Source organism: Prionailurus bengalensis, chromosome B4 (assembly GCF_016509475.1).
Source record: "Prionailurus bengalensis isolate Pbe53 chromosome B4, Fcat_Pben_1.1_paternal_pri, whole genome shotgun sequence".
Classification (NCBI taxonomy): domain Eukaryota; kingdom Metazoa; phylum Chordata; class Mammalia; order Carnivora; family Felidae; genus Prionailurus; species Prionailurus bengalensis.
This window is the reverse complement of record NC_057358.1, coordinates 124835203-124861625: the sequence shown is the minus strand read 5'-3', so window position 1 is coordinate 124861625 and position 26423 is coordinate 124835203. Positions and strand designations below refer to the sequence as shown.

General features: G+C 37.9%; 1 protein-coding gene across 4 annotated transcripts in view; it reads left to right on the top strand.

The window, feature by feature from the left end:
• SLC41A2 (solute carrier family 41 member 2) overlaps window positions 1-26423 on the top strand; it is a 125247-nt gene that overhangs the window by 10565 nt on the left and 88259 nt on the right. For 2 of the 4 annotated variants that reach the window (XM_043562383.1, XM_043562381.1), the window contains exon 2: window positions 15504-16229. In XM_043562383.1, coding sequence (XP_043418318.1) covers window positions 15675-16229 — 555 coding nt within the window. In that variant the 5' untranslated portion in view covers window positions 15504-15674. Of the gene's footprint in view, window positions 1-621; window positions 930-2903; window positions 2957-15503; window positions 16230-26423 lie in introns of those variants that run through there. The other 2 variants (XM_043562380.1, XM_043562382.1) reach the window with 2 other exon arrangements.

Below are 26423 nucleotides of genomic sequence, written 5' to 3'. Positions count from 1 at the left end.
GAATTTCAGAAAGAGGAAATTGTAAGTAACCATTAATAGTAACTCGGTAGAGTAATATTGATAAGGAAATTTGGGGGGATATTTTATGAAATGCAAAAGGCAGGATGTAAAATAATATGTACAATATAAACCTATTTTTGTTTTGAATATATATATATATATATATATATATATTAAAATATAGTAAAGTTATATACCACTATGTCATCAGTGATTATCTCGGAATGATGGGTTTCCAGAATAAACAAGTTTTGTGTATCTTTGCCTCTTCTTCTTCTTCTTCTTCTTCTTCTTCTTTTTTTTTTTTTTTGCACTGAAGACCAAAAAAAAAAAAAATTTAAAAAAACCTCCCTCTATGCTAGTGGGAATTAGAACAGTTTCAAATGAGCAGGGAAAGAAGGAAGGGTAGTCAGGATATTTTTACGAGCAAAGACCATCATGACAACTAGGCTGGTTTTTAGGTGGCTTTGAGTATAGTTAGCTTGAACTTCAAGTTGGACCCAGAGCCTCCCCCAACCTTTTTCCCCGTCCCCCCCCCCCGCCCCCGCCCAACTGGTATTTGAGTAAAAAGGTACACAGCCCTGACCAAAGGGTAGAGAAGAGACTTGATTGCAGGGAGTAAAGATACGGAGTTAGGCCATTGTTTCACTTTGTTGCCAAGATAATCAAGTAACATAACACTGTGTACCTGTAGTTTACCTCATCTGTGTATCGTCTCTTGTACTGAGTCTGTGCACTTGAACTGACTTCACAGCGCTATGTACCAGGGAGCACCCTTGAGGGAAAGCACAGCCTGGGAAGGTAGAAGATCAACTTCATCTTTCTGGGTGGTGCCATTGAGCAGGTGTCCCAGCGGGGGAAGGTGGTGTTAGGCTGCCGCCTGAGGAACACCTCCGTGAGGGAGCTGTGCTGTTTTATCACTTGGGAAGGTAATGTAATATGGCCTGCCCATCAGTTAGTTCACTGCTTCACCTCTGAGATCTGGGGCCGGGGGAGGGGGGAGCTGTGGGTGAGTAGAAGTGCTTTAAGTAAATAGTTGCAATGAGATACTGTGAAAATTATGGGACCCTCCTGGTCTTAAAATGTAGAAAAAAATGCTGACTTCATCTGTGGCAAATCATTTTTTCCTTTCTCTTTTCTTAAAAAGAAAGTTTCGTTTTTCTTTTAAATTTTGACACATCAGCTTTTTTCTTCCTTTCTCTGTTCTTAAAAATAGGATTTTTTTTTCTTTTAAACTTTGGAACATTGGCATCCTTTCTGTACCTTAAAATTCTGAAAGAGTTCATTTTCAATTTTTAGTTCAATTATACGCAGAGCTGATGGTATATTTTATGTTGGTCTAGAAGTGGGTTTACCTTTTCAGGGTTGAATTCTCTGTAAGAATATAAGGATGTGTTATGGGGGAAAAGTATGAAAGTATACTTTTGTAGGAGTTCGGAAAAATGTTTAAAATTTGAAATGCTGATGAAGTCATTACTTACTTTCTAAATTTAGGTATTTTAGACTTACAAGTGCCAGAGAACACTGGTAAGGAAATGCATTATTTATGTTTTATTCTTATGTACACTATCTTTTACACAGAGGTGTTGAGTCAGTTTATAAAAAAACAACACCTACAAGAAATGTTGGCTTTGGGGCGCCTGGGTGGCGCAGTCGGTTAAGCGTCCGACTTCAGCCAGGTCACGATCTCGTGGTCCGTGAGTTCGAGCCCCGCGTCGGGCTCTGGGCTGATGGCTCAGAGCCTGGAGCCTGTTTCCGATTCTGTGTCTCCTTCTCTCTCTGCCCCTCCCCCGTTCATGCTCTGTCTCTCTCTGTCCCAAAAATAAATAAACGTTGAAAAAAAAAATTAAAAAAAAAAAAAAAAAAGAAATGTTGGCTTTTTAAAAAAAGAATTACAAGACTAGTACTAGACAAAGTAAAACTAGGAGTATAACATTAAGATGAATACATTAATCATAGATTTGAATTTTAACTATAGCTATCAGTTTCCTTGCTGCTGAAGTAAAAAAAAAAAAGGGGGGGGGCTCAATATTTATTAAAGAAAACAAAAATACCAGTTTTCAGTAGCAACTCTGTCTGTAGCTATTATTTCTAAAGTTTCTTATGACTTTATACATGAATGATTGATGAGAAGGTGATGTTCTCAGCAGGAGTTTGCAGGAAATTAATGAATGTCAATAGCTTGTCAATTGAAGGAGAGAGTGTTAAGTGGTCATTTTTGAATAAGATACGTGTAAGAAATGTTGAAGACAGAGTAGGAGAAATAAACTGTTTTGTTGTTGAAAAGCGCTTTCTCAACTTCAAAACAGAGTTCTCTGATTAAACTTGTTTGCCACCCAACTATTCCTCAAGTTTTTTTCAAACAGTAGCACTAACTGATGTTCTTGGTAATAGTTGGCTTCCTGTGTTATTAAAACTATTTGTGTATTGCTCTGAATTTAATCAGAATATCTAGTTAAATGGTTGAATTTTTTCCTCATTTTTCAGTTGGTTGGTTTGATAGGGCCTAGATGTAATCTAACTGATGGCACTTGGTAGAATAAACTGTACTTTGTTTATGCAATACACATAGTTCTTTGGACACACATATTTATTCTGTCAACATTTTCTCGGTAAGTAGAAATGGCTTAACTCTGGGATATGTTTTAGTTGAATCATTAGCTTGATTTTGACGTATCCTTCTAAATAAACCATTCTTAAATTTTATTTATTATTTTTTTTGAGAGAGAGAAAAAGAGTGAGGCAGGGGCAGAGGGGGAGAAAGAGAATTTTTTTTATTTTTTTAATTTTATTAAAAAAATTTTTTTAAATGTTTATTTATTTTTTGAGGGAGGGAGAGAGAGAGCATGAGCAGCAGAAGGGCAAAGAGAGAAGGAAACACACAGTCCAAAGCAGGCTTCAGGCTCTGAGCTGTCAGCACAGAGCCCAACGTGGGGCTTGCACTCATGAACCACAGGTTTGTAACCTGAGCCGAAGTCGGATGCTCAACTGACTGAGCTACCCAGGCCCCCCCCCCCCTGCTGAGACAGAGAGAGAATCTTAAGCACGCTCTATGCTCAGGCCTGACATGGGGCTTGATCTCACAATTATGAAATCATGACCTGAACCAAAATCAAAAGTCCAACGCTTAACCAACTGAGCCACCCAGGGGCCCCTCCAACTACCTTTAAATGAGCTCAACAATGATAAAAATTATGAGATATGTAAATTACTATAGCTCATCTGTTGTTTGGACCAATTTGAGACTTAACCCTTTATAAAGCCTGTGGGATAGTTATTAAGTGGGCTCACCTTCATTCTTTAGAATTGTTACTGTGGGATGGTTCCTTTTCCTTGTTTAGCTACGGGATGTGAGCAGAAGACATTTATATGCTTTTTTCCCCCGAGTTCTACATTCTTAACTGGATACCTTGAAATATATACCTCTGCCAAGCCAAGAGGGTGCATTTGGAATTCTGGAGATTTCTTTTATATTACAAATTGATTTTTTACCTTTTGAGGGCCAAGTGATACATTCAGATATCATAAGAAACACAACATGTCATCTGTGCCATGTGGGAGTTGGCATTGGGAAACCAAATGGATACCTTTCATTTAAAAGAAAAATTCCTGGGGCGCTTGGGTGGCTCAGTCAGTTAAGCGTCCCACTTTTGATTTCAGCTCAGGTCATGATCTCAAGGTTCGTGGGATTGAGCCCTGCTTGGGATTCTCTCCCTCTCTCTCTCTCTCTCTCTCTGTCTCTCGCTCTCTCTTGCTCTCTCTTGCTCTGTCTCTTGCTACGCACCCCCCTCCCCACCGCTCTCCCCCCCCACTAGCCCCCCTCACGTGCATGCTGTCTCAAAGAATAACATAAAAACTTAAAAAATTTTTTTAAATTCTCTCTTTAAAACTGTGATAGGAAAATTACTAATTATTGTTGGCAATAAATTTTGACTGTTCTTTCCTCTCTGTACCTTTAATCCTACATTAATTTGGGTAGTTTTTTTTTTTAAGTGTTTATTTTGATAGAGAGCACATGCATGTGGGGGAGGGGTAGAGAGAGAGAGAGGGAGAGACAGAATCTCAAGCAGCCTTCATGCTGTCAGCACAGAGCCCCACATGCGGGCTTGAATTCATAAACTATGAGATCATGACCTGAGCCAAAATCAACACTTGATCTTGGCCAAAAGGCCGAGAAGCAATAACCTTAGCCAAAATGAAGAGTTGGTCGCTTAACCAGCTGAGCCACCCAGGTGCCTCGGGGTAGATTTCTTTGAGGTGGTATACTTTTATCATCACCTTTTGAATGAGATGAATTGTTCCTGGCTGTTAGGAACAATTTGGTAGGAAGTATAGAAGTGGAAAAGCTGAATAAAGGAGATTGGATTGAATGAAGGAAGTTTAGAGGAGAGCGAATAATTTACCTGGGTTTGGTAATCTAGTAGAAGGCAGTGAGTTATTGTGAAACATTAGGAACCCAAAATAAGCGATATAGGGAGCCCAGTGGATGAGGCTAATGAAATCAAGGGCTAAAAATGAGAAATGATTTCAGTAAAAGTGGCAGGGCTAGCGCAAATGAGAAGAGACTTCTTCAGTACAAATCAGTAGTCAAGGTCTATGATCCCCATAGATGGGACTAGAGTGTCCTCCCAGGTTCTGATGAGCGTTCAAGGAAGGAGGAGTTGGCATGAGGTCACAGTAAAATGGCAGAGAGTGGTGTCGGGGTGAACGTGAGAAAACCAGAGGGACGATTGTTTAAGAGCTTATTGGGATGAGCTCTGAGAAAGGTGATTTGATGGAAAATCCTTAGGAAAAGGGAATTGTGGATAAGAAATGGGGAACCTGAAGTGTTCAGGTCATGAAACTGATATCTCAAAAGACTTTTAAACATAATTTTTGCTTAAGTGAAAGGAGTTGATCATTGAGAGAAATTGGTGAGGATTTACGTTTATACAGGTTTAGATCTTAAAATGAAAATACTTAAAGTCAACTTGTTGCCTAGGTGCTGCAAAAAGCAAATTAACTAGACATGATCTTTCTTTATGAACTGATTATACAATTAAACAATTAAGTACTTACTGAGTATTATTCAAAAGAATGAACCAAAATTTTTTATGAAACTAGAAAATAATTTTGTATGTCAGCTGAGGTCTGCCCTAACCTCTCTGAAAACTAACTGACCACATAATACATCCTCCGTGGTAACTACCTACATTTGAATAACTAACCAGAAAACATAGTCAAAGAGAAAACAGAAGGGAGCAGAATGCACACTATACGAATACATACAATTTATACAAATATATTTATATAAATATACCCACCTGATGGACAAGTTTTGAGATTTTTTGACTAACTGTGAGAATGCTGGTAACAGATTAACTCAAAACAGTTTTCTTGTGGGAAGATAACAAAGTATTAAGCTCTCATTTAGTGCCTTTCTTAGTAATTAGGCAGGACAGGCCTGGTAACTCACAGCTCTGTTGGATTTTTCAAGTGTATTATTTAGCCTTTGCAATCAAACAATGCCTCCTCCGGCACCAGGAACAGATTTTCTCCAAGATAATGATGTAGTAAATCAACACACATACAATATGCTGCTTTTCCTAACTTTTTTTTTTTTAATTTTTTTTTAACGTTTATTTATTTTTGAGACAGAGAGAGACAAAGCATGAATGGGGGAGGGTCAGAGAGAGGGAAACACAGAATCTGAAACAGGCTCCAGGTTCTGAGCTGTTAGCACAGAGCCCGACGTGGGGCTCGAACTCACGGACCGCGAGATCATGACCTGAGCCGAAGTGGGTCGCCTAACCGACTGAGCCACCCTAGGCACCCCACCTAACTTTTAAAAACAAGCAATTTGAACTAGTGTTTTTCATTTTTGTGAGCAAAGTTGAATTCATAAGGAGTATCTGGTATTATTAGTTTATATTTCTTTAAGTCAGTGGTTCTCTGATGTGACTCTGTAGACCAGTGCTGTCCCATGACAGTACTTTTATGGGGAACATGGAGTGAGTTCTTCATTAATCTCAATGTGTTTAATGGAAAGGCTGTCTTTTGGTCTAAGATTTTGTCTCTTCTGCATTCTTTTTTTCTTTTTTTTAATTATTGTATTTATTTTTTTAGATGTTTGTTTTTGAGAGAGAGAGAATATGAGTAGGGGCGCGGGCAGAGAGAGGGGGACAGAGGATCCGAACCGGACTCAGTGCTGACAGCAGAGAGCCCGATGTGGGGCTCAAACTCATGAGCTGCGAGATCATGACCTGAGCTGAAGTCAGATGCTCAACCAACTGTGCCACCCAGGCACCCCATATAATATTTTTTCTAAGTTTTAATTTATTTATTCATTTTAAGTAACCTCTACACCCAACATGGGGCTCAAACTCACAACTCCAAGATCAAGTTCTTCCAGCTGAGCTAGCCAGGCACCGCTCCCTTCTTCATTCTTGGTGGTAAAATGTACAGTTATTTTTTAAAGTTAATTAATTAATTTTTTAGTTTACATCCAAGTTAGCATATAGTGCAACAGTGATTTCAGGAGTAGATTCCTTAATGCCCCTCACCCATTTAGCTCATCCCCTCTCCCACAACCCCTCTAGCAGCCCTCGGTTTGTTCTCTGTATTTAAGAGTCTTTTATGTTTTGTCCCCCTCCCTATTTTTATATTATTTTTGCTTCCCTTCCCTTATGTTTATCTGTTTTGTATCTTCAGCTTCTCATATGAGTGAAGTCCTATGATATTTGTCTTTCTCTGACTCATTTCGCTTAGCATAATACCCTCTAGTTCCATCCACATAGTTGCAAATGGCAAAATTTCATTCTTTTTGGTTGCTGAGTATATACACATATACTACCACATACTACATACCACATCTTTTTTATCCATTCATCTATTGAAGGACATTTGGGCTCTGTCCATACTTTGGTTATTGTTGATAGTACTGCCATAAACATTGGGGTGCATGTGGCCCTTCAAAACAGCACAACTGTATCCCTTGGATAAATACCTAGTAGTGCAGTTGCTGGGACATAGGGTAGTTCTATTTTTAATTTTTTTAGAAACCTTCATACTGTTTTCCAGAGTTTGTATTCCCACCAGCAGTGCAAAAGAGATCCTCTTTCTCTGCATCCTCACCAACATCTGTTGTTGACTGAGTTGTGAGTTTTAGCCATTCTGACAGGTGTGAGGTGATCTCATTGTGGTTTTGATTTGTGTTTTCCTGATGGTGAGTGATGTTGAGCATTTTTTTCATGTGTTGGTTGGCCATCTGGATGTCTTCTTTGGCGAAGTGTCTATCCATGTCTTTTGCCCATTTCTTCCCTGGATTATTTGTTTTTTGGGTGTTGAGTTTGATAAGTTCTTTATAGATTTTGGATGCTATCCCTTTATCTGTTATATCATTTACAAATATCTTCTCCCATTCTGTTGGTTGCCTTTCAGTTTTGCTGATTGTTTCCTTTGCTGTGCAGAAGGTTTTTATTTTGATGAGGTCCAATAGTTGATTTTTGCTTTTGTTTCCCTTGCCTCCGGAGATGTGTTGAGTAAGAAGTAGCTGCGGCCAAGGTCAAAGAGGTTTTTCCCTGCTTTCTCCTTGAGGGTTTTGAGGCCTTCTGTCTTACGTTTAGGTCTTTCATCCATTTTGAGTTTGTTTTTGTGTATGGTGTAAGGAAGTGGTCCAGGTTCATTTTTCTGCATGCTGCTGTCCAGTTTTCCCAGCACCATTTGCTGAAGAGATTGTCTTTATTTCACTGGCCATTCTTCCTTGCTTTGTCAAAGATTAGTTGGCCATACGTTTGTGGGTCCATTTCTGGATTCTCTATTCTGTTCCATTGATCTGAGTGTCTGTTTTTGTGCCACTACCGTACTGTCTTGATGATTACAGGTTTGTAATACAGCTTGAAGTCAGGGATTGTGATGGCTCCAGCTTTGGTTTTCTTTTTCAAGATCGCTTTGGCTATTTTGGGTCTTTTCTGATTCCATACAAATTTTAGGATTGTTTGTTGTAGCTCTGTGAAGAATACTGGTGGTATTTTGATAGAGATTGTTATGTACGCTTAGTTTTTAGAAAAGATCATTAAATTTTTTTTAAAATTTTATATATATATTTATTTAATTTTTTTCCAGTTTTATTGAGATATAAGTGACATATGTCACTGTGTGAGTTTCAGGTTTACAGCATAAAGTTTAGACTGTGAAGTAATTACTATAGTAAGTTAACATCCATCAAGCCATATAGAGAGAATAAAAAGAAATGAGGGAAAAAACCCTTCCTTCTTGTGGTGAGAATTAAGATTTACTCTCTTAACAACTTTTATATGTTATAGAGCTGAGGAAACTATAGTCATCATGTTGCACATTATATCCCTAGTACTTGTGTATCTTATAACAGGAAGTTTGTACTCTTTAACCTTTTTTGTTCCAATTCGCCCTTCTCTTCCCCTGGCCCTATCTCTGGTTATCCCAAATCTGATTCTTTTTCTGCGTTTGGGTCCTTTCCTTTCTTTTCTTTTTTCTTTTCTTTTCTTTTCTTTTTCTTATGATTCTACATATAAATGAGATCATGTGGTATTTGTGTTTCTCTTTTTGCCTTATTTCACTTAGCATAATGCCCTCAGGATTTTTCCATGTTGTTGCAAATGGCAGGATTTCCTTATTTTTTTATGGCTGAATAATATTCCATTATGTACACACACACACATGCACACACACACACACACACACACACGCACGCACGCCACAACTTCTTTATCCACTTACCTTTCAGTGGACTCTTAGGTTGTTTCATGTTTTGGCTATTGTAAATAATGCTGCTCTGAACACAGGGCTACAGATATCTTTTCAATGATCCAAAGATCATTCCTTTGGATATGTTCCCAGAAGTGGAATTGCTAGATCATATGGTAGTTCTATTTTTAATTCTTTGAGGATCCTCCATATTTTTTCCATAATAGCTGTACCAATTTACAATCCTGCCAGCAGTGGACAAAGGTTCCCTTTTCTTCAAATCCTAGTCAGCATTTGTTATCTTTTGTCCTGTTGATGGCCATTCTAACAGCCATCAAGTGGGAAAGATTGTTTTTGGTAAAATTTGGGGAGAAGTTTGACTGTTTAATGAGATCTAAATGTTTGCAAACCACTGTTACAAAATTCTTTAACTGTAGATGGAACCCTTAAGTGCTCAGAGACTCAACTAAAATAGGTAGGAATCTATGGGTCAGGGTCCTTTTCTACATACTTACTTTTAGGTAGCTTTTGTTGGATCATGCTGTAGTAATAATTCCAAACTCTCAATGGCTTTCAACCACAATGCTTTATTTCTTTCTCACTTTACATGTTGCCTGTGGGTTACCGCGTATTGGCCGCAGTTGCTGGGGCTCTGCATGGGTCTTTGTCCCAGGACCCAGTCTGAAGAAGTAGCACTAACCTAGGACATGCCATTCTCATGACAGATGGAAGAGGAGACATAGCTGAACTGTTTCTGCTTGTAGGTGTTGCTGCTGCTCTTATTCCATTGGCCAATTCAAGTCACATGGCCAAATCTGCTGTCAGTGGAGATGAGGAAGTAGAATTCTCTCACAGTCCCTTCAAGTAACATGGCAACGGGTGGAGATAATTCTCTTATAGGAGGGCAGCAATAATGGGAGTAAAATAAAATCTACAATATCATTCTTACTGAAGCACTCATGTAGTCTATATGAATAAAGAACAGTAAGAAACAGATATCCACTATCAAGCTGAAAAAATATAACCGATATCTTTGAAGCTCTCTGTGTGCTTTTATACCACGTACTCAAATATACCCATTCTCTTGAAGTTTGTGATTATATCCTACCTGTCTTCATATATTCCATTGTATTAATATCCCACAATTTATGTTTTCTCTTGAGTTAATTCCAATTTTTTACTAGTATGAAGATACTGCTAAGGATATTATTTTATGTGTCTTCTAGTATACTGTGCATGAGTCTCTCCAGGATATGAACTTAGGGTGGAATTTGCTGAAATGTGGGGCATAGAATCTTTAATTTTAGCATACAACAATTGTTTTCCAAGGCAGTATAATGTTTATAGTTGCACTAGTAGTGTTTAATGTATTACCAGTGCTCACATCCTTGTTCACATTTGAAAGTTTCACAACATCTAATTTTTAGTGTAATGAATGTAAATCAGATTCTTTTTTGAATGTACTGGGAGACACTTCTCAAGCTTTCATGTGTACACAAATCACTTGGGAATGCTTTTAGAAGTACAGGTTTTGATTCACAGGTTGGGCTAGGGATGAGAGCGGAGGTCCTGCATTTCTAACAAGCTCCCAGGTGATGACAGTGCTGGTGGACCATAAACCATACTTGGAGTAACAAGGATCTAAGGCACTAAAATAGAATTGTCCCTGTGTTGGTTGTGCTCAGCACCTAAAGAGTCTTTGGAACAAAACTGCTAAATAACAGTATTTGATGCAGCCACTTAATCTAGGGTTTTTGAATTATGCCTGATATCTTCACTGACGTTAGATGAGTAGTATAGATAAATATGTATTTTTCATCTAGAAATTTTGGAAAAAAAAAAAAAAAGTCCCAGGCCACAATTTTAATCATTCTACTTGTACTCTACTGCTGATTTTTTTGTTTTTTAATTTGAAACTTCTGTTTTGTGGAAATACTGGCCATTAGTGAATAAAATAGTGGATTATTTTTTCTTAGAGTTTGTCGCTTTATAACTGACAGCAAGAATTCAGAATTTAAGCCTCAGCCACTCCACTAAAGTTTTAAAGACACTATTTCTTTTTTTCTATTTTTTTTTTTAATTTTTTTTCAACATTTATTTATTTTTGGGACAGAGAGAGACAGAGCATGAACGGGGGAGGTGCAGAGAGAGAGGGAGACACAGAATCGGAAACAGGCTCCAGGCTCTGAGCCATCAGCCCAGAGCCCGACGCGGGGCTCGAACTCACGGACCGCGAGATCGTGACCTGGCTGAAGTCGGACGCTTAACCGACTGCGCCACCCAGACGCCCCTAAAGACACTATTTCTTCTCATCTAGGTTGATATCTCCACTGGCATTCTTTAACTTAAGCACCTTAAAGCTACGGGAAACTTTGCCCAATTCCTTTTATTTATTTTTAAAATTTTTTACTTGTTTTTACACATTCATGGGTAAACAACAACATAGAGTAACCAATTTTTATTTGGGGGCATATATGTACATCACTCATTTTAAATCTACCACAAAGTATTTCGATTGTAATCCATTATTCCATGAGTTCTTTATTTTATTTATTTATTTGGAGAGAGAGGGAGAGAGAGAGAATCCCAAGTAGGCTCTGTGTGGTCAGCATGGAGCCTGATGCAGGGCTTCACCATGAACTGCAAGATTATGACCTGAGCTGAAATCAAGAGTCTGATGCTCAACCAGCTGAGCCACTTGGGTGCCCCTAGATGATTTCTTTAAAAGAAAAAAAAAGTTTAAGGAGTCTTTAAGAGTGGTAATGGAACTTGTCAGTAAGCAAGCATTAGACTAACTGGTGATCAGTCACTAACTTGATAAAATGAAGGAGAAAATAAAAATAAACACATATTCCTCAGCACAAAATAGTGATATATGGTCCACGGCATGTGCCTGTAACAAGGTAATCCCTACTATTTCCAAATTGCATTCTTAAACAACAACAAAAAAAGATGTTAGGACAAAAAACACCACTCAGACTAGCTTATGCAACGAAGAGTTATTGGCCCATATAATTGGTAACAACACCACTGGAATGAGCTTAAAATAAATGAAATAGACATTCTAATTATGTTGTCAGGACCCTTTCATCTCCTGGCTTTGATTCTCTCTTTGGATCCTCTTCTAATGTAGATGGGCTTTCCTTCAAGTGGTACTAATAGTGGTGGTGGCAGAGGGGACTTTTTGAGGTGGAAGATGAAGTGACAGCTTCAGAATTATGTTGTTCCAAAGGGAAGTGAGTCAACTCTCCCAGAGACCTTCCACATTAAGGTAGTCCTATAACTTACTCACTCTTCGTTAAATCAGCTCTCTCTTTTATAGCCTTTATCATAAATTATCTCATTTGTTTGCTCACCTGGTTGCTTTTCCTCCCCACTACAAGGTAAAATCTGTTAGAAGCAAGAATGGTGCCTATTTTGTTAATTATGTTAGTCTCAGCATTCAGTAGGCACTCAGGACATAGTAAGAAAAAAAATACAGTAAAACCTTGGTTTGTGAGCATAATTCGTTCTGGGAACATGCTTGTAATCCAAAGCACTGGTATATTAGAGCAAATTTCAGAACCATTGGCTCAGTTGTGATCATGTGATGTTTGGTGTCTTGTATTACTTGTATTGCAAGACATCACTCATTTATTAAATTAAAACTTACTAGACATGTTTGCTTGTCTTATGGAACACTTGTGGAACAAGTTATTCACAATCCAGAGTTTTACTTGCACATGAAATGGCGGGAGAGGAAGTAGGTTCTGCTCAAACCATTTGTCATCATGTAGTCTGGAGGGTAGGATACCATTGATTGATAGACCTACCAGAACTGCATGGAATAGAGGAAGAATGTGTTCACGCAGGAAATGGAAATTTGTATAAATTTTTATTTTAAAGTGATCTTTACACCCATTGTGGGGCTTGAACTCACGACCCCGAGATCAAGAGTCTCAAGCTCTACTGGCTGAGCGAGCCAGGTGCCCCTGAAATTTGTACAGTGCTTCACAGAAAAAGGTAGCCCTGAGAATGGAGGCTAGGGCTGGATTTCAGCCCTATTCCGTGGTCTCTGTCAACAGAGACCCTGATGAGTATCTGTCTCTCCATCTCAGTTTCTGAATAGCTTGTGCAGAAATGAGAATATTAGGAACAAAAGTATGAGCTGGACATGTCTTTGCATCTGGATCGCTCTTGGCCAACACCGTGTAGACTGTGCTTAGCCATAAAAATATTCTAACGGAGATGTCTTGAGAAATTCCTCTCTTCCCCACCCCTACCCTCTCCTTTATTTTTCTATCTAGGGTTAATTGGTCAAGTTTCCCAAGGACACATTTTGAGTTTTCTGAACTTTAGGGTGACTGGATGGTGGTACAGATGCTACTGTCCTTCTTTCTGGTTTATTTACATTTCTCCACATTTCTGTTTTGATCAACCTGATAATTCTACTTCAAAAGGAAGAAACTCCCTGTATATATCACAGGCCCTTCAGTAGAATAGATTTGTCTTAAAACTCAATCCCTTTGGGGTTTGTTTTCTATTTTATTTAGTTGAGGATCTCTTTGAGGCAGTGAAATGCTCATTCTTTAAAAAGGGGCAATGGCCCCTGGGTGGCTCAATCAATCAGTCAAGTGTCCCACTCTTGATTTTGGCTCAGGTCCTGGTCTCATGGTTTGTGAGATCCAGCCTTGTATTGGGCTCTGTGCCAATAGCATGAAGCAGCATGGGATTTTCTCTCTCTCTCTCTCTCTCTCTCTCTCTCTCTCTGTCTCTCTCTGATTCTACCTCACTTGTGTGTGCTGTCTCTCTCTCTCTCTCTCTCTCTCTAAATAAATAAATAAATAAATATTTAAAAAAATAAAAAGGGGCAAATAGGTTGAAGGAACAGAACCCCGCTCAATCTTCTCATATAAGGCTGCTGGGAATCTCGTAAGTTCCAGAAGTACAGCTCAGCAACTCGACATGAAGGGTTTTCAGGCTGCTGTTCTGCCTGTCTTTCTCTTTCTGGGACTACTTGTTTTCTCCTCTGCTGTAGTCTCGACATTGGTTTTACTCTGGACACTGATTGTCTTTAAACACTGACTTTTCTCTACATGCAGATCAACCTGCGAGTGGCAAAAAAAAAAAAAAAAAAAAAAAGCAACTAGTACTTAATCTACTCATTGGATTCTCAGGACAAGTCAACAAGAAGTCTGCACTGTTATCCCTTGGGGAGCTTAAAAAGAAAGATATACAGGCCTCAAATAACAGATATTCCGAGTCAGGAGGTCTGGAGTCCTAGAATCTATTTGAAAATGTTCCCCAGTAGGAATTCCAAGAGCCTCCACAGTCACAATAGGGAAGGAAGAAAAGTGAGTGAATGATGAGTAGATGAGACAGGCTCTCGCACCTGCTTGTCCCCTCCGTAGCTCCTTCTCTTTTTCTGTGTGCCATTTCTTGCTGTTGATTTTCCTATGCCAGGAGAGCAGATAGACATTCTAAGGAATTGAAAACAAATATTGAAAGATGTAATAGTTTTCACTAAAAGCAGCAGTACGGGCAGCAATCATTCTCACTCTCACCTGGTGGGTGGGCAGTGGGTCATGTGTCCCTTATCAAATAAGTGCCGATTTCTTGATCGCGGATGCTCTTGCAAGTATAAGGCAGGCCTGAGTGTTCTGACCTGAGGCCTTTAGACCCATTGCAGTAGATTGCTCTGAAAACCTCTGCAGCTACGGCAGCAGCGGTTCGCCTAGGCTCTCTGCGTTGGCGGGGGGGGGGGGGGGGGGGGGGGGGGGGGGGGGAGGTTATGAACCTGCAGCTCAGTGCCCGTCACTCTCAAACCAGCTACAGCTGTGTCTGTGTCTCTTCGTTCAGTCTTTAGAGAGAATTTGGTCACTGGCCAGCCTGTGAGGGCTGGCTCTACTCCGGGCAGTCTACAAAGAGCAGACTTTGTGAGAAGAGCATTCAGTTATAAGTGCATTACAAGCTTTCTTTTGGTTGGCTTGCAAAGTAGATCTTTCAGTAAGTATTTGTAAAATAAATGCCCTGAACAGTATTTAGGATATTTACCAAATGTTTTTATGGCAAAATTATCATTGTCTCCTCATATTTAATAAAAATAACATTTTGATAAAATATATATTATTCAAGTTGTAAATAAAGTTACACGGTTTATTATTTAACACATTTAAAACATGATGCCATATACTTTACCTTTTATTATGTACTGGCGTATGTAAAGAGTTGTAATGATTTGATTTTGAGACCTCCCTGTAAGCAATAGAAGCCATCACTTTATTTAATACATTTGTCCACTGTAGGACTGCAGGGACATTTGATGACTTTACATAGGTATCAGCTACATTAAGTATGCAAAGATGAGAAACTTTTGACAAAGATTGGGCACAATAGCCCAGTACTGTTTTCTGTGTACAAAGTAGTTGTATGGCTCAAAACGGGTATGTGTTAAGGCCACAAAGTATAGTGTCCCTATACCTTAGGGTTGGTTTAAGAGCGTATGTGTTTTCGGGGCGCCTGGGTGGCTCAGTCGGTTAAGCGTCCGACTTCGGCTCAGGTCATGATCTCACAGTTTGTGAGTTCTAGCCCTGCGTCAGGCTCTGTGCTGACAGCTCGGAGCCTGGAGCCTGCTTCCGATTCTGTGTCTCCCTCTCTCTCTGCCCCTCCCCAACTTGTGCTCGGTCTCTCTATGTCTCTCAAAAAATAAATACATGTAAAAAAAAAAATTAAAAAAAAAGAACATGTGTTTTCTATGAGAATCTTAAGTATGAAGATAGTTAATCTGATTTTTAAAAATGATTTTGTTTTCTTCTTTTCAGATCCAATCCCTCTGTGGACCTTCTAAACATCTTTTACTAGTAGAAACATTATTTCCTACAAAATGAAGTCAGCGTCTTAATTTAAACCAGCATTTGTGTGGTTCTGACTTTACCTGCTATGGTTTGTGAAGCTTGAGATCTAAGGAGTACAGGGTCTTTTGTGATGACAATATGACTAATAGTAAAGGAAGATCTATTACCAGTAACACGAGTAGTGGTCCAAGTAGTGGAGGAGGTTTTGTAGACTGGACTTTAAGCTTAAATACAATTCAATCTGATAAGTTTTTAAACTTACTGTTGAGTATGGTTCCAGTAATTTACCAGAAAAACCAGGAAGATAGGCACAAAAAAACCAATGGCATTTGGCAAGAGGGATTATCAGCTGCAGCCCAGACTTTTAGTAATCGATCTGAGCAGCACATGGAGTATCACAGTTTCTCAGAGCCGCCTTTTCATGGCAACAGTGGGCACGCACCGTCAGGCTGCAGCCCAAAGTATGATGACTATGCCAGCTACAATTACTGTGATGCAAGGGACGCTGCGGAAACAGCTGCCATGTTACAGAATGAAGCTGCATCTAGTGATGGCGACGAAGATGCCACCGTGGAAGTAAACCAGAAGTCACCAAAGGAATCCAGTGGAATCATGGCGCTGCAAATACTTGTGCCATTTTTGCTAGCTGGTTTTGGAACGGTTTCAGCCGGCATGGTTTTGGATATAGTCCAGGTGGGTTTATCATTTTATCTTCACCGTCTTTGTTGCTTTAGGTGCTTTAGGTGGGTTACTCATCTCACACATTTACTTTAGATCTAACTTATCCCTTAGTGAAATGAACCCATGCTGGCTCGGGCAGCAAATCTGCTACTTCTAGGTGTGTGTTTGTTTTCCTTTACAAGTTCTGAGAGAATGGTCTCGTTCTGATTGTAAAGTAACCCTTCATAAAGTATTACAATAATAAAGCAACCCCAAAATGGATAAATCAATTAAATGCAAAACCCAATAAATGTTATATTTAAATGCTTCTTTACTTTTTGAATAAAATCACATACTTGTTAAAATGCATGAAAACCATGCAGAGTATTAAATACAAGATAAAAAGTCTTCCCTGTTCTTCCTCTTCAGACCAAACTCCCTTCCCCTCCAGAGGTTACTGTTGTTCAGAATTGGTTGTGTTTACTTGCATATGTTTTTCTATGTTTTCATATATACACAAGCACAGTTTCTTCTTCAGAAATAAAAATGAAGTGCCATATATATCTGCAAATTATTTTCATCGCTTAATAATACATCTTACATATTTTTCCAAACTAGTAACAAAGATATTCTGCATTTTAAAATGAGAACTTGATATTCCATTGTATGTACATACCAAAGTTTATTCACTCTCCCATGCTCGGGCTATAATGAATGCGCTTAGAAATATATTTACACTATTTTCATAGGCTAGATTTTAAAAATGGGATTGCTGGGAATTAGGGTAGGTGTATATGTTTAAAATTTTATTAGACACTGTCCTATTGACTTTCAAAAAGTTTGTGCCAGTTTATAATCCTCTCAATATATAAGTACTTTCATTTTTCTATGTCCTTATCAATCCATGTTGAACATTCTTGATCCTTTTCATTTTTGGCAACTGATAGGAAAATGTTTTCATATTTTAATTAGCAGCCTTTTAAAAAAAGTAACTTCTGGGGCGCCTGGGTGGCGCAGTCGGTTAAGCGTCCGACTTCAGCCAGGTCACGATCTCGCGGTCCGTGAGTTCGAGCCCCGCGTCAGGCTCTGGGCTGATGGCTCGGAGCCTGGAGCCTGTTTCCGATTCTGTGTCTCCCTCTCTCTCTGCCCCTCCCCCGTTCATGCTCTGTCTCTCTCTGTCCCAAAAATAAAAAAAATAAATAAAATAAAATAAAAAAAATAAAAAATAAATAAAAAAAGTAACTTCTTTATTATTAATGTTTAGTGTGTTTTCATATGTCTGTTGACCATTCTTAGTTGTTCTATGGATATTTCTTATGTGAATTACTTTTATGTATGTTGTTCATTTTAAAAATGTATATGCTACTTATTGTTTTTAGGAGTTCTTAATGTAGTGTGGTTACAGAATTACCTATTCTATAATTATCTTTCTAAAGTAGTAAGTTGTTAAAATGTGACATTCTGTTACTGTCAGTTTTCATTCATCAGTCAGAGAAAGGGTAACATGCCCTTGTCTTTCATTGCTTGCTCCCTAAAAGAAATCTCAGGTCATTTGTGACACTAAAAAGCTTACAACAGATAATATTTTTATCTAAATGGAAAACATACATAAATAGGAACATAATTTCCACCATCAGTTGGAGAAAGGATATAAACAGAACCATGTTAAGAAGTATATTAAGGGGCGCCTGGGTGGCTCAGTCGGTTAAGCGGCCAACTTTGGCTCAGGTCATGATCTCACGGTCCGTGAGTTCGAGCCCCGCGTCGGGCTCTGTGCTGACAGCTCAGAACCTGGAGCCTGTTTCAGATTCTGTGTCTCCCTCTCTGACCCTTCCCTGTTCATGCTCTCTCTCTCCCTGTCTCAAAAATAAATAAAAACGTTAAAAAAAATTTTAAAAAAAGTATATTAAATTTTTAAGGAATCTGACAAGAAAAAGAAATAAAAGACATCCAAATTGGTAAGTAAGAAGTAAAACATTCGCTATTTGAAGACGACACGATACCATATATAGAAAACCCTTGAGGGGCGCCTGGGTGGCTCAGTCGGTTGGGCATCCGACTTCGGCTCAGGTCATGATCTCAGGGTCTGTGTGTTTGAGCCCCACGTCAGGCTCTGTGCTGACAGCTCAGAGCCTAGAGCCTGCTTCTGATCTGTGTCTCCCTCGCTCTCTGCCCCTCCCCCGCTCATGCTCTGTCTCTCTCTCTGTCAAAAATAAATAAACATTAAAAACAAAACCATTAAAAAAAAAAGAAAACCCTTGAGACTCCACCAAAACTTCTAGTACTGATAAATGAATTCAGTAAAGTCACAGGATACAACATTCATATACAGAAATCTATTGCATTTCTATACATTCATAATGAAATAGCAGAAAGAGAAATTAAGAAAAAACAATCCCATTTACAGTTGTACCAAAAGTAATAAAATACGTATTATTAGACAACCAAGGAAGTGAAAGCCCTGTACTCTGAAAACTATAAGACGCTGATGAAAGAAATTGAAGATGACACAAACAAACGGAAAGATAGTCCATGCTCATGGATTGGAAGAACCAATATTGTTAAAGTGTCCATACTGCCTAAAGCAACCTACAAATCTTATGCAATCCCTACCAAAATAACAACAGCAGTTTTCAGAGAACTAGAACAAATAGTACTCAAGTTTTTGTGGAAACACAAAGACTCTGAATAGCCAAAACAATCTTGAAAAAGAAGAACAAAGCTGGTAGGTATCACAATCCCAAATTTTAAGATATACTACAAGCTGTTTGATTAAAACGGGGCACCTGGCTGGCTCAGTTGGTGGAGCATGCAACTCTTGATCTTGGGGTTGTGAGGTCAAGCCCCACATTGGGCATAGAGTTTACTTAAAAAAAAAAAAAAAAGAAAGAAAAAACAGAATGGTACTGGCACAAAAATAGACACTTACATCAATGGAACAGAGTAGAGAGCCCAGAAACAAACCCATGCTTATATGGTCTATTAATCTATGACAAAGGAGGCAAGCACGCACAATGGGGAAAAGACAGTCTCTTCAACAAATGGTGTTGGGAAAACTGAACGGCTACATGCAAAAGAGTAAAACTGGACCACTTTCTTACACCATACACAAAAATGAACTCAAATGGAATAAAGACCTAAATGTGAGCCCCGAAACCATAAAACTCCTAGAAGAAAGCACAGGCAGTAATTTCTTTGACATCAGCCATAGAAACATTTTTCTAGATATGTCTCCTCAAACAAGGGAAATAAAAGCAAAATTTAACTATTGGAACTACACCAAAATAAAGAGCCTTTGGACAGTGAAGGAAACCATCAACAAAACAAAAGGCAACTGAATGGGAGAAGATAGTTGTAAATGATATATCCAATAAGGAGTTAATATCCAAAATATATAACGAACTTCTACAACTGAATACCAAAAAATGGGCAGTGTACCTGAATAGACATTTTTCTGAAGATGTACAGATTGCCAACAGACACATGAAAAAATGTCAACATCAGTAATCATCAAGGAAATGCAAATGAAAACCACAATGAGATATCACCTCAGACCTGTCAGAATGGCTAAAATCAAAAACACAAGAAATAACAAGTATTGGTGAGCATGTGGAGAAAAAGGAACTCTCATGCACTATTCGTGGGAATGCAAATTGGTGTAACCATTGTGGGAAACAGTATGGAGGTTCCTTAAAAAATTGAAAAGTAGAAACACCATATGATTCAGTAATTCCATTATTGATGATATTTACCAAAAGAAAATTAAAACACTAATTCAGAAAGTTATATGCACCCCTGTGTTTATTGCAGCATTATTTACAATAGCCAAGACATGGAAGCAATCCAAGTGTTCATCAATAGATGAATTGATAAAGAAAAAGTGGTATATATACAATGGAATCTTACTCAGCCATGAAAAAGAATGAGATCTTGCCATTTGGAACAACATGGATGGACCTAGAGGATATGATGCTAAATGAAATAAGTCAGAGAAAGACAAAAACAATATGATTTCACTCATACATGGAATTTAAGAAACAAAATGTACAAAGAAAAAAAAGATAAAAAAACACTCTTGAATATAGAGAACAACTGATGATTACCAGGGGGAAGGTGGGTGAGGGAATGGGTGAAATGGGTGATAGGGATTTTAGAGTACGCTTATCAGGATGAGCACTAAGTAATGTATAGAATTGTGGAATCATATTGTACACCTGAAACTAATATAACATTGTATGTTAATTATATATCAGTAAAAACGTTGGGAAAAACGAAACTTTGCAGGTATAATTAATTTAAAGATATTGAGATGGGGAGATTTTGTGGATTTTCCAGGTAGGTCTTTTTTTAAAAAAAAATTTTTTTTTTTATTAGTTTTGTTTACTTTTGAGAGGCAGAGAGAGACAGAGCGTGTGTGGGGGAGGGGCAGAGAGAGATGGAGACACAGAATCTGAAGCAGGCTCCAGGCTCTGAGCTGTCAGCACAGAGCCCGATGTGGGGCTCGAACTCACAAACCATGAGATCGTGACCTGAGCCGAAATCAAGAGTTGGACACTTAATCCACTGAACCACCCAGGTGCCCTGATATTTTTTTCTTGATATACCAATTATTCTGAAGAAACACTCAATATTTAGCTCTAAAATGATAACATCTATACATCTATAAGAATGATGTGTTGGAGTATAGTTTATTGGAATATTTATATAGGTTATATGTACATTCCTGTGGTGTAATGTTCATTTCTTGATACTATTCGAGATAACAGCACATGTATAATTAGTTTGTAATATTAAACTTTAGTGTTAAAAATTATAAAAACAAATGTTTTGAAAGGTTTAATTTAAATATGCTTTTTAAAACTTTTTAATTGTGAAATTTAACATACAGAGTATATAAACCAAAAATGTACAACTCAGTGAATTTTTGTGACACAACCATATAACTATCAGGTCAAGGAACAGAATCTTATCAGTACTTTTCTTTGTGCTCCCTTCTGGTTGCTGCCCTTTATTCCTCATCACCAAAGGTAATCAGTGCTTCCTTGTCTTTATAAAAGTGCATCATTAAACACCATTGTTTGGTTTTACTTAATTCTTCTAAAACCTTATATAATGAAGTATAGAGTATCTAGTCCTCTGTGTCTGTTTTTTTTGTTCAACATTATGTAAGTTTTATGAAATTGTATTTCATTTATTTTTATTGTCATATCTAATCCAGTTATGAATATATCACAGTTTATTCATTCTGCTATTGATGCTCTTTGGTGTTTCCAGATTCTGGGTGCACATGTGCGTGCGTTTCTATTGTGTGTGTGTATATATATATATATATATATATATATATATATATATGTAGAAATGGAATTTCTGTGTCTTGGGATATCCAGGCATTTAAATTTAGATATGTCAAATGATTGTACCAATTTACAGATTAATTAGCTGTGTATGAGAAGTCTCATTGCTCTGTATTCCTGTTTACACAAGGTATCAGCAGTCTTTTTAATTTTAGAAATTCTGGTATTGGAAATCTTGGGGGTTTCCCTCATGACTGATGTTGCTTATTGATCATTTATTTGGACATTAGTGATAAAGGGTTTTTGCCCATTTTATTATTTGCCTTTTTCTTACTGATTGATTAAGAATTATTTGTGTATTCTGGATACAAGCCCTTTAGTTATATGTATTAAAAATATCTTTCCTTCCGCTGCAGCTTACCGTTTTACTTTCTCAATGGTGTGTTTTGATGAGCAGAAATTCTTAATTTTGATATAGTGCCTTTTCCCTTACTTTTCCATGGTTTGTACTTTTCGTTTCTTGCTTGAGAAATCTTTCCATATTCTGTGGTAATTAAGGTATTCTCTTTAATTGCCTTCTTAAAGCTTTGCTGTTTTGCCTTTTACATTTAATTTTTTTAATGTTTATTCATTTTTTGGTAGAGAGAGACAGAGCATGAGTGGGGGAGGGGCAGAGAGAGTGGGAGACAGAATCCAAAGCAAGCTCCAGGCTCCCAACTGACAGCACAGAGCCTGCACAGAGCCTGACGTGGGGCTGGAACTCACGGACCGTGAGATCATGACCTGAGCTGAAGTTGGACGCTTACCCAACTGAGCCACCCAGGCGCCCATTGCCTTTTACATTTAGATCATTCTCTCCCCGGAATAATTTTTTATAGAGAGTGTGAGGTAGGGATTGTTTTTTTCTTTTTTTCTTTCCACATGGACTTCCAGTTGTGTCTGCACTATTACATAACCAAAATCTTTGATGTCAATGAAGTACCCATTTATGTGCAGATGTGTTTTTGGGCTCTCTATCCTGCTTCTTTGGTGTATTTATGTTGCTTGGCATTAATACCACACTATCTTGATATCTAGTAGAGAATGTTCTCTCCATATTTTTCCTCAAAGTGCTTTGGTTATTCTTTTCCCTTTGCATTAAATGTACATTTTAGCATAAAAACTTGTCGGTTTCCACACAAAACAAAGGGGTGTTGCAGTTGTGATTCAGATTGCATTGAATCTACAGATAATTAGGGGGAGAATTGATTCTTGATAATGCTGACTCTTCTGATACATGTACATGAAATAGCCCTCTCCATTTATTTAGGTCATCTTTAATTTCCCTCTCTGATGTTTTATAGTTTCTGAGCACAAGTCTTTTATATTTTTTTGCTGGACTCATTCCTAATTATTTGATACTTTTTATGCTGTTATAAATGGTATAGTTCTTTAAAAAAATTCATTTTATGTTTGTGTGTATCTATTGACCCTGTGTCTAGCAATTTTGCTAAAATCACTAATATTAATAATTTATCTGGGACACCTGGGTGGCTCAGTCGGTTAAGCATCCACCTTCAGCTCAGATCATGATATCACTGTTTGTGAGTTTGAGCCCCGCATGGGGCTCTGTACTGACAGCTCAGAGCCTGGAAGTTGCTTTGGATTCTGTGTCTCCCTCTCTCTCTGCCCCTTCCCCACTCAAGTTCTGTCTCTCTCTGTCTCAAAAATAAACATTAAAAAAATTAAAAAAATAATTTATCTGTAATTCTTTTGGAATTACTTCATCATACCACCATATTATCTGTGAATAAGACAGTATTATTTCTTTCTAAACCTTATATATTTTATATTTTATTTACTTATTTATTTTTGTGCCATTCTGTACTGACTAGGACCTTCAAAGCACTATAAAATAGAAGTGCTGAAAGCAGGCTTATCTTGTTGCAGATCTCAGAGAGAAAGCTTTCAACAGTTCAGCATGAAGTATGGTGTTTGTTGTTGATTTTTGTAATATTCGTTATCATATTAAGGAAGTTTCTTTTTTAGTTTGCTAAGGCTTGTTTTAAAAATTATGAATGGATGTTGAGTTGCATTGATATACTTTCTCTGTATTTATTGATAACATTATATGATTTTTTTCCTTTATTTATTGCTGTGTTGAATCATATTGGTTATTATTATTATTTTAAGTTTATTTATTTATTTTGAGAGAGAGAGAGGGAGAGAGAAAATCCCAAGCAGGCTCACCCTGTCACATGGAGCCCAATGTGGGGCTTGATCTCACAACCGTAAGATCATGACCTGAGCCTAAATCAAGAGTGGGAGGCTTAACTGACTGAGCCACCCAGCCGCCCCTTGAATTATATTGATTAAACCAACCTTACATCTCTGGAATAAGTATAACCTGGTCATGATTTATTGTTCTTTAATTTTGATTAGAATTCTGATTAATTTTGCTAATATTTTGATTGTAATTGGAATTGGGATTTTTGCATCTAAATTCATATGTAAGATGAACCCATAATTGTCCTTCTCATAATGTCATTGGCAGTTTTCATTAAGGTAGTACTAGTGTCGTGAATGAATTTGAAAATGTTCTCATTTTTCCTCCTTTGTGAAGGTTTATGTCACTTTGTCATTGTTTCTTTCCTAAGTATTTGGTATAATTCCCTGATGAAGGCATCTGGGCCTCCCATTTTCTGTGTGGGAATGTTTTTATTTACAACTTGAGTTTCTTTAGAAGTCACAGGGCTAATCAAAATTTTCTATTTCATTTTGTGTGTGGTAAGTTTTTGTTTTTTTTTTATTTTTAACCATTACATTCCTAGCAGGTTGAGTAGATTCTCAATAAATACTTGTTGAATAAAAGTTTAACAGTCACCATTTATTGAAGGTTTGCTATAGGCTAGGCACTACCATAAGCCCTTTACATACATCACCTTATTTTAATCCTTACAACTATAAGGAAAGTGTTATTGCCTCTGTTTTGTAAAGTAAAATACTTCGTGATTAAGTGATAGAGCTGAGGTTGGATCTTGGTCCAGATTCAGTATCTGTCCTCCTAACCACTATACATTATATAAATTTATGCATGTGGAAACTTTTGTAATCCTTTAAGGGCTACATACCTCTGAAGTAATAGAGTTTAGGGACAGTTTTATGCAACTAAAATAGTAAAGTTTGTCTTTGGTGCTGTCTTAGTCTATTTGGACTGCTATAATGAGATGCTACAGACTGGGTGGCTTTCACATGAGACATTTAGTTCTCCAGTTCTGGAGGCTGGGAAGTCCAGAGTCAAGGTCCCAGGCTATTCACTTTCTGGTAAGAGCTCTCTTTGTGGTTTGCAGAGGGCTGCCTTCTCTGTGCCCTCACATGCTGGAGAGAGCAGGCTCCGGTGCCTCTTACTCTTCTTATTAAAGGCACCAGCCCTGCCAGATTAGGGCCCTGCTCTTATGACTTCGTGTAACCTTCGTCACCTCCTCATAAGCCCTGTCTCCAAATACAGTCACATTGGGGGTTGGGGTTTCAACATATGATTTATGAGGGCGACGCAACTCAGTCCATAGCAGGAGCTGATGCGTGTGCTGCCTCAGCTGGATTATCAAATTCAAGATAAGGAGTTAAAGAGCCATTAGTGTCTTAAGGCAGTATTCTTACATTCTAATATGTGACAGATGGCCAGTTAAGATAGACTGCTTGGCCATTATCTGCCTTGTCTTTAGTAGGACATCTACTCCCTGTTTTATTTAAGACCTGCTCTAGCCCTGCCTCTCTACTTTTTCCTTTTATTCTTTAATTATCAGTCAGCTTGGAGTTGTCAATTGATGTTTGCTGAGAAAATTTGCCAACATCACCTCTTTTGAGTTGAAGCAGTGATTCAAAGATTGAGTTGTATAGATATTTCCTCACTTTACATCTGAAGAATTTGAGTGAGGCTCAGAGAACTCACTCAGCTAGCAATTCCAATTTGGAATTTCTGCCCCAAAGTTTATGCCTTTCTGTAGTAGTGGGAAATACAAATACATAGATTATAGCTATAGTGTATGACGGAATATTTAAGTATCTTTAGAAGTAAAGAGAGTGCTGCTATAGGAATTCTACTGAAGTACCAAAAAGACCCATAGGGATACAGAATGCTCTTTTTACATATTCAAGCTTACCCCAAGGAGTAAGCCTTTGTCTCAGCCTAAACTACCTTTGTGTGCTTGTGATTTACAATATCACTTTATTAATCCTGGGCCCCAAATTAACTTGTAAAAGAGCATGGGAAGCACAATTATAGTGCCTGGGAGATCAATGTTCAGTAAATGGTGTAATGTTAACAAATAACATTCATTGAATGTTCTTTGTCAGTGTATCGTATGAGTTATCTGATGTTCAGGAGGACTCTGAGGTAGGTGATGTTATTTCCATTTTACGTACCAGGCTTAGATATTAAGTTATTTGCCTGGGGTCACACAACTGGTAAGTGGCTGAATTAAACCCAAGTTGGCTGACTGCAAAACTCATGTTTTTAATTATTATACTATCTCCTCACTGATGGGGGACATATCTTAATTTTGGATCACGTCTGTGAGTCAGAACTTTTTTGTTGTGGGAAATTGAAACCTATATATCCAGTTAATTTAAGTGATTAAAAAAAAAGAATGCATTGTCTTTGGTAACTGGGAACAATACGTGTACAGCCTACGTGAGATATAACTAGATTGGGGGCTTAATTTTATGATTACCTTCTCTCTGTCTATCTCTCATTTCAATTTCCGGTTTGTTTGTTGCCCACATTCTCTCCTGTTGCATATACCTCCTGATAGTTGTGGGGTCATATACTTTTAGTTTGTTTTACAAAAGGAAAGAATGAGCTGTTGTGTGTCTTCAGTTTGGAAAATTCTAAGGAATAATTGCCCCTGGAACCAGTCAGTGTGACTAGGGAGATAAAATAATATGATCAGCC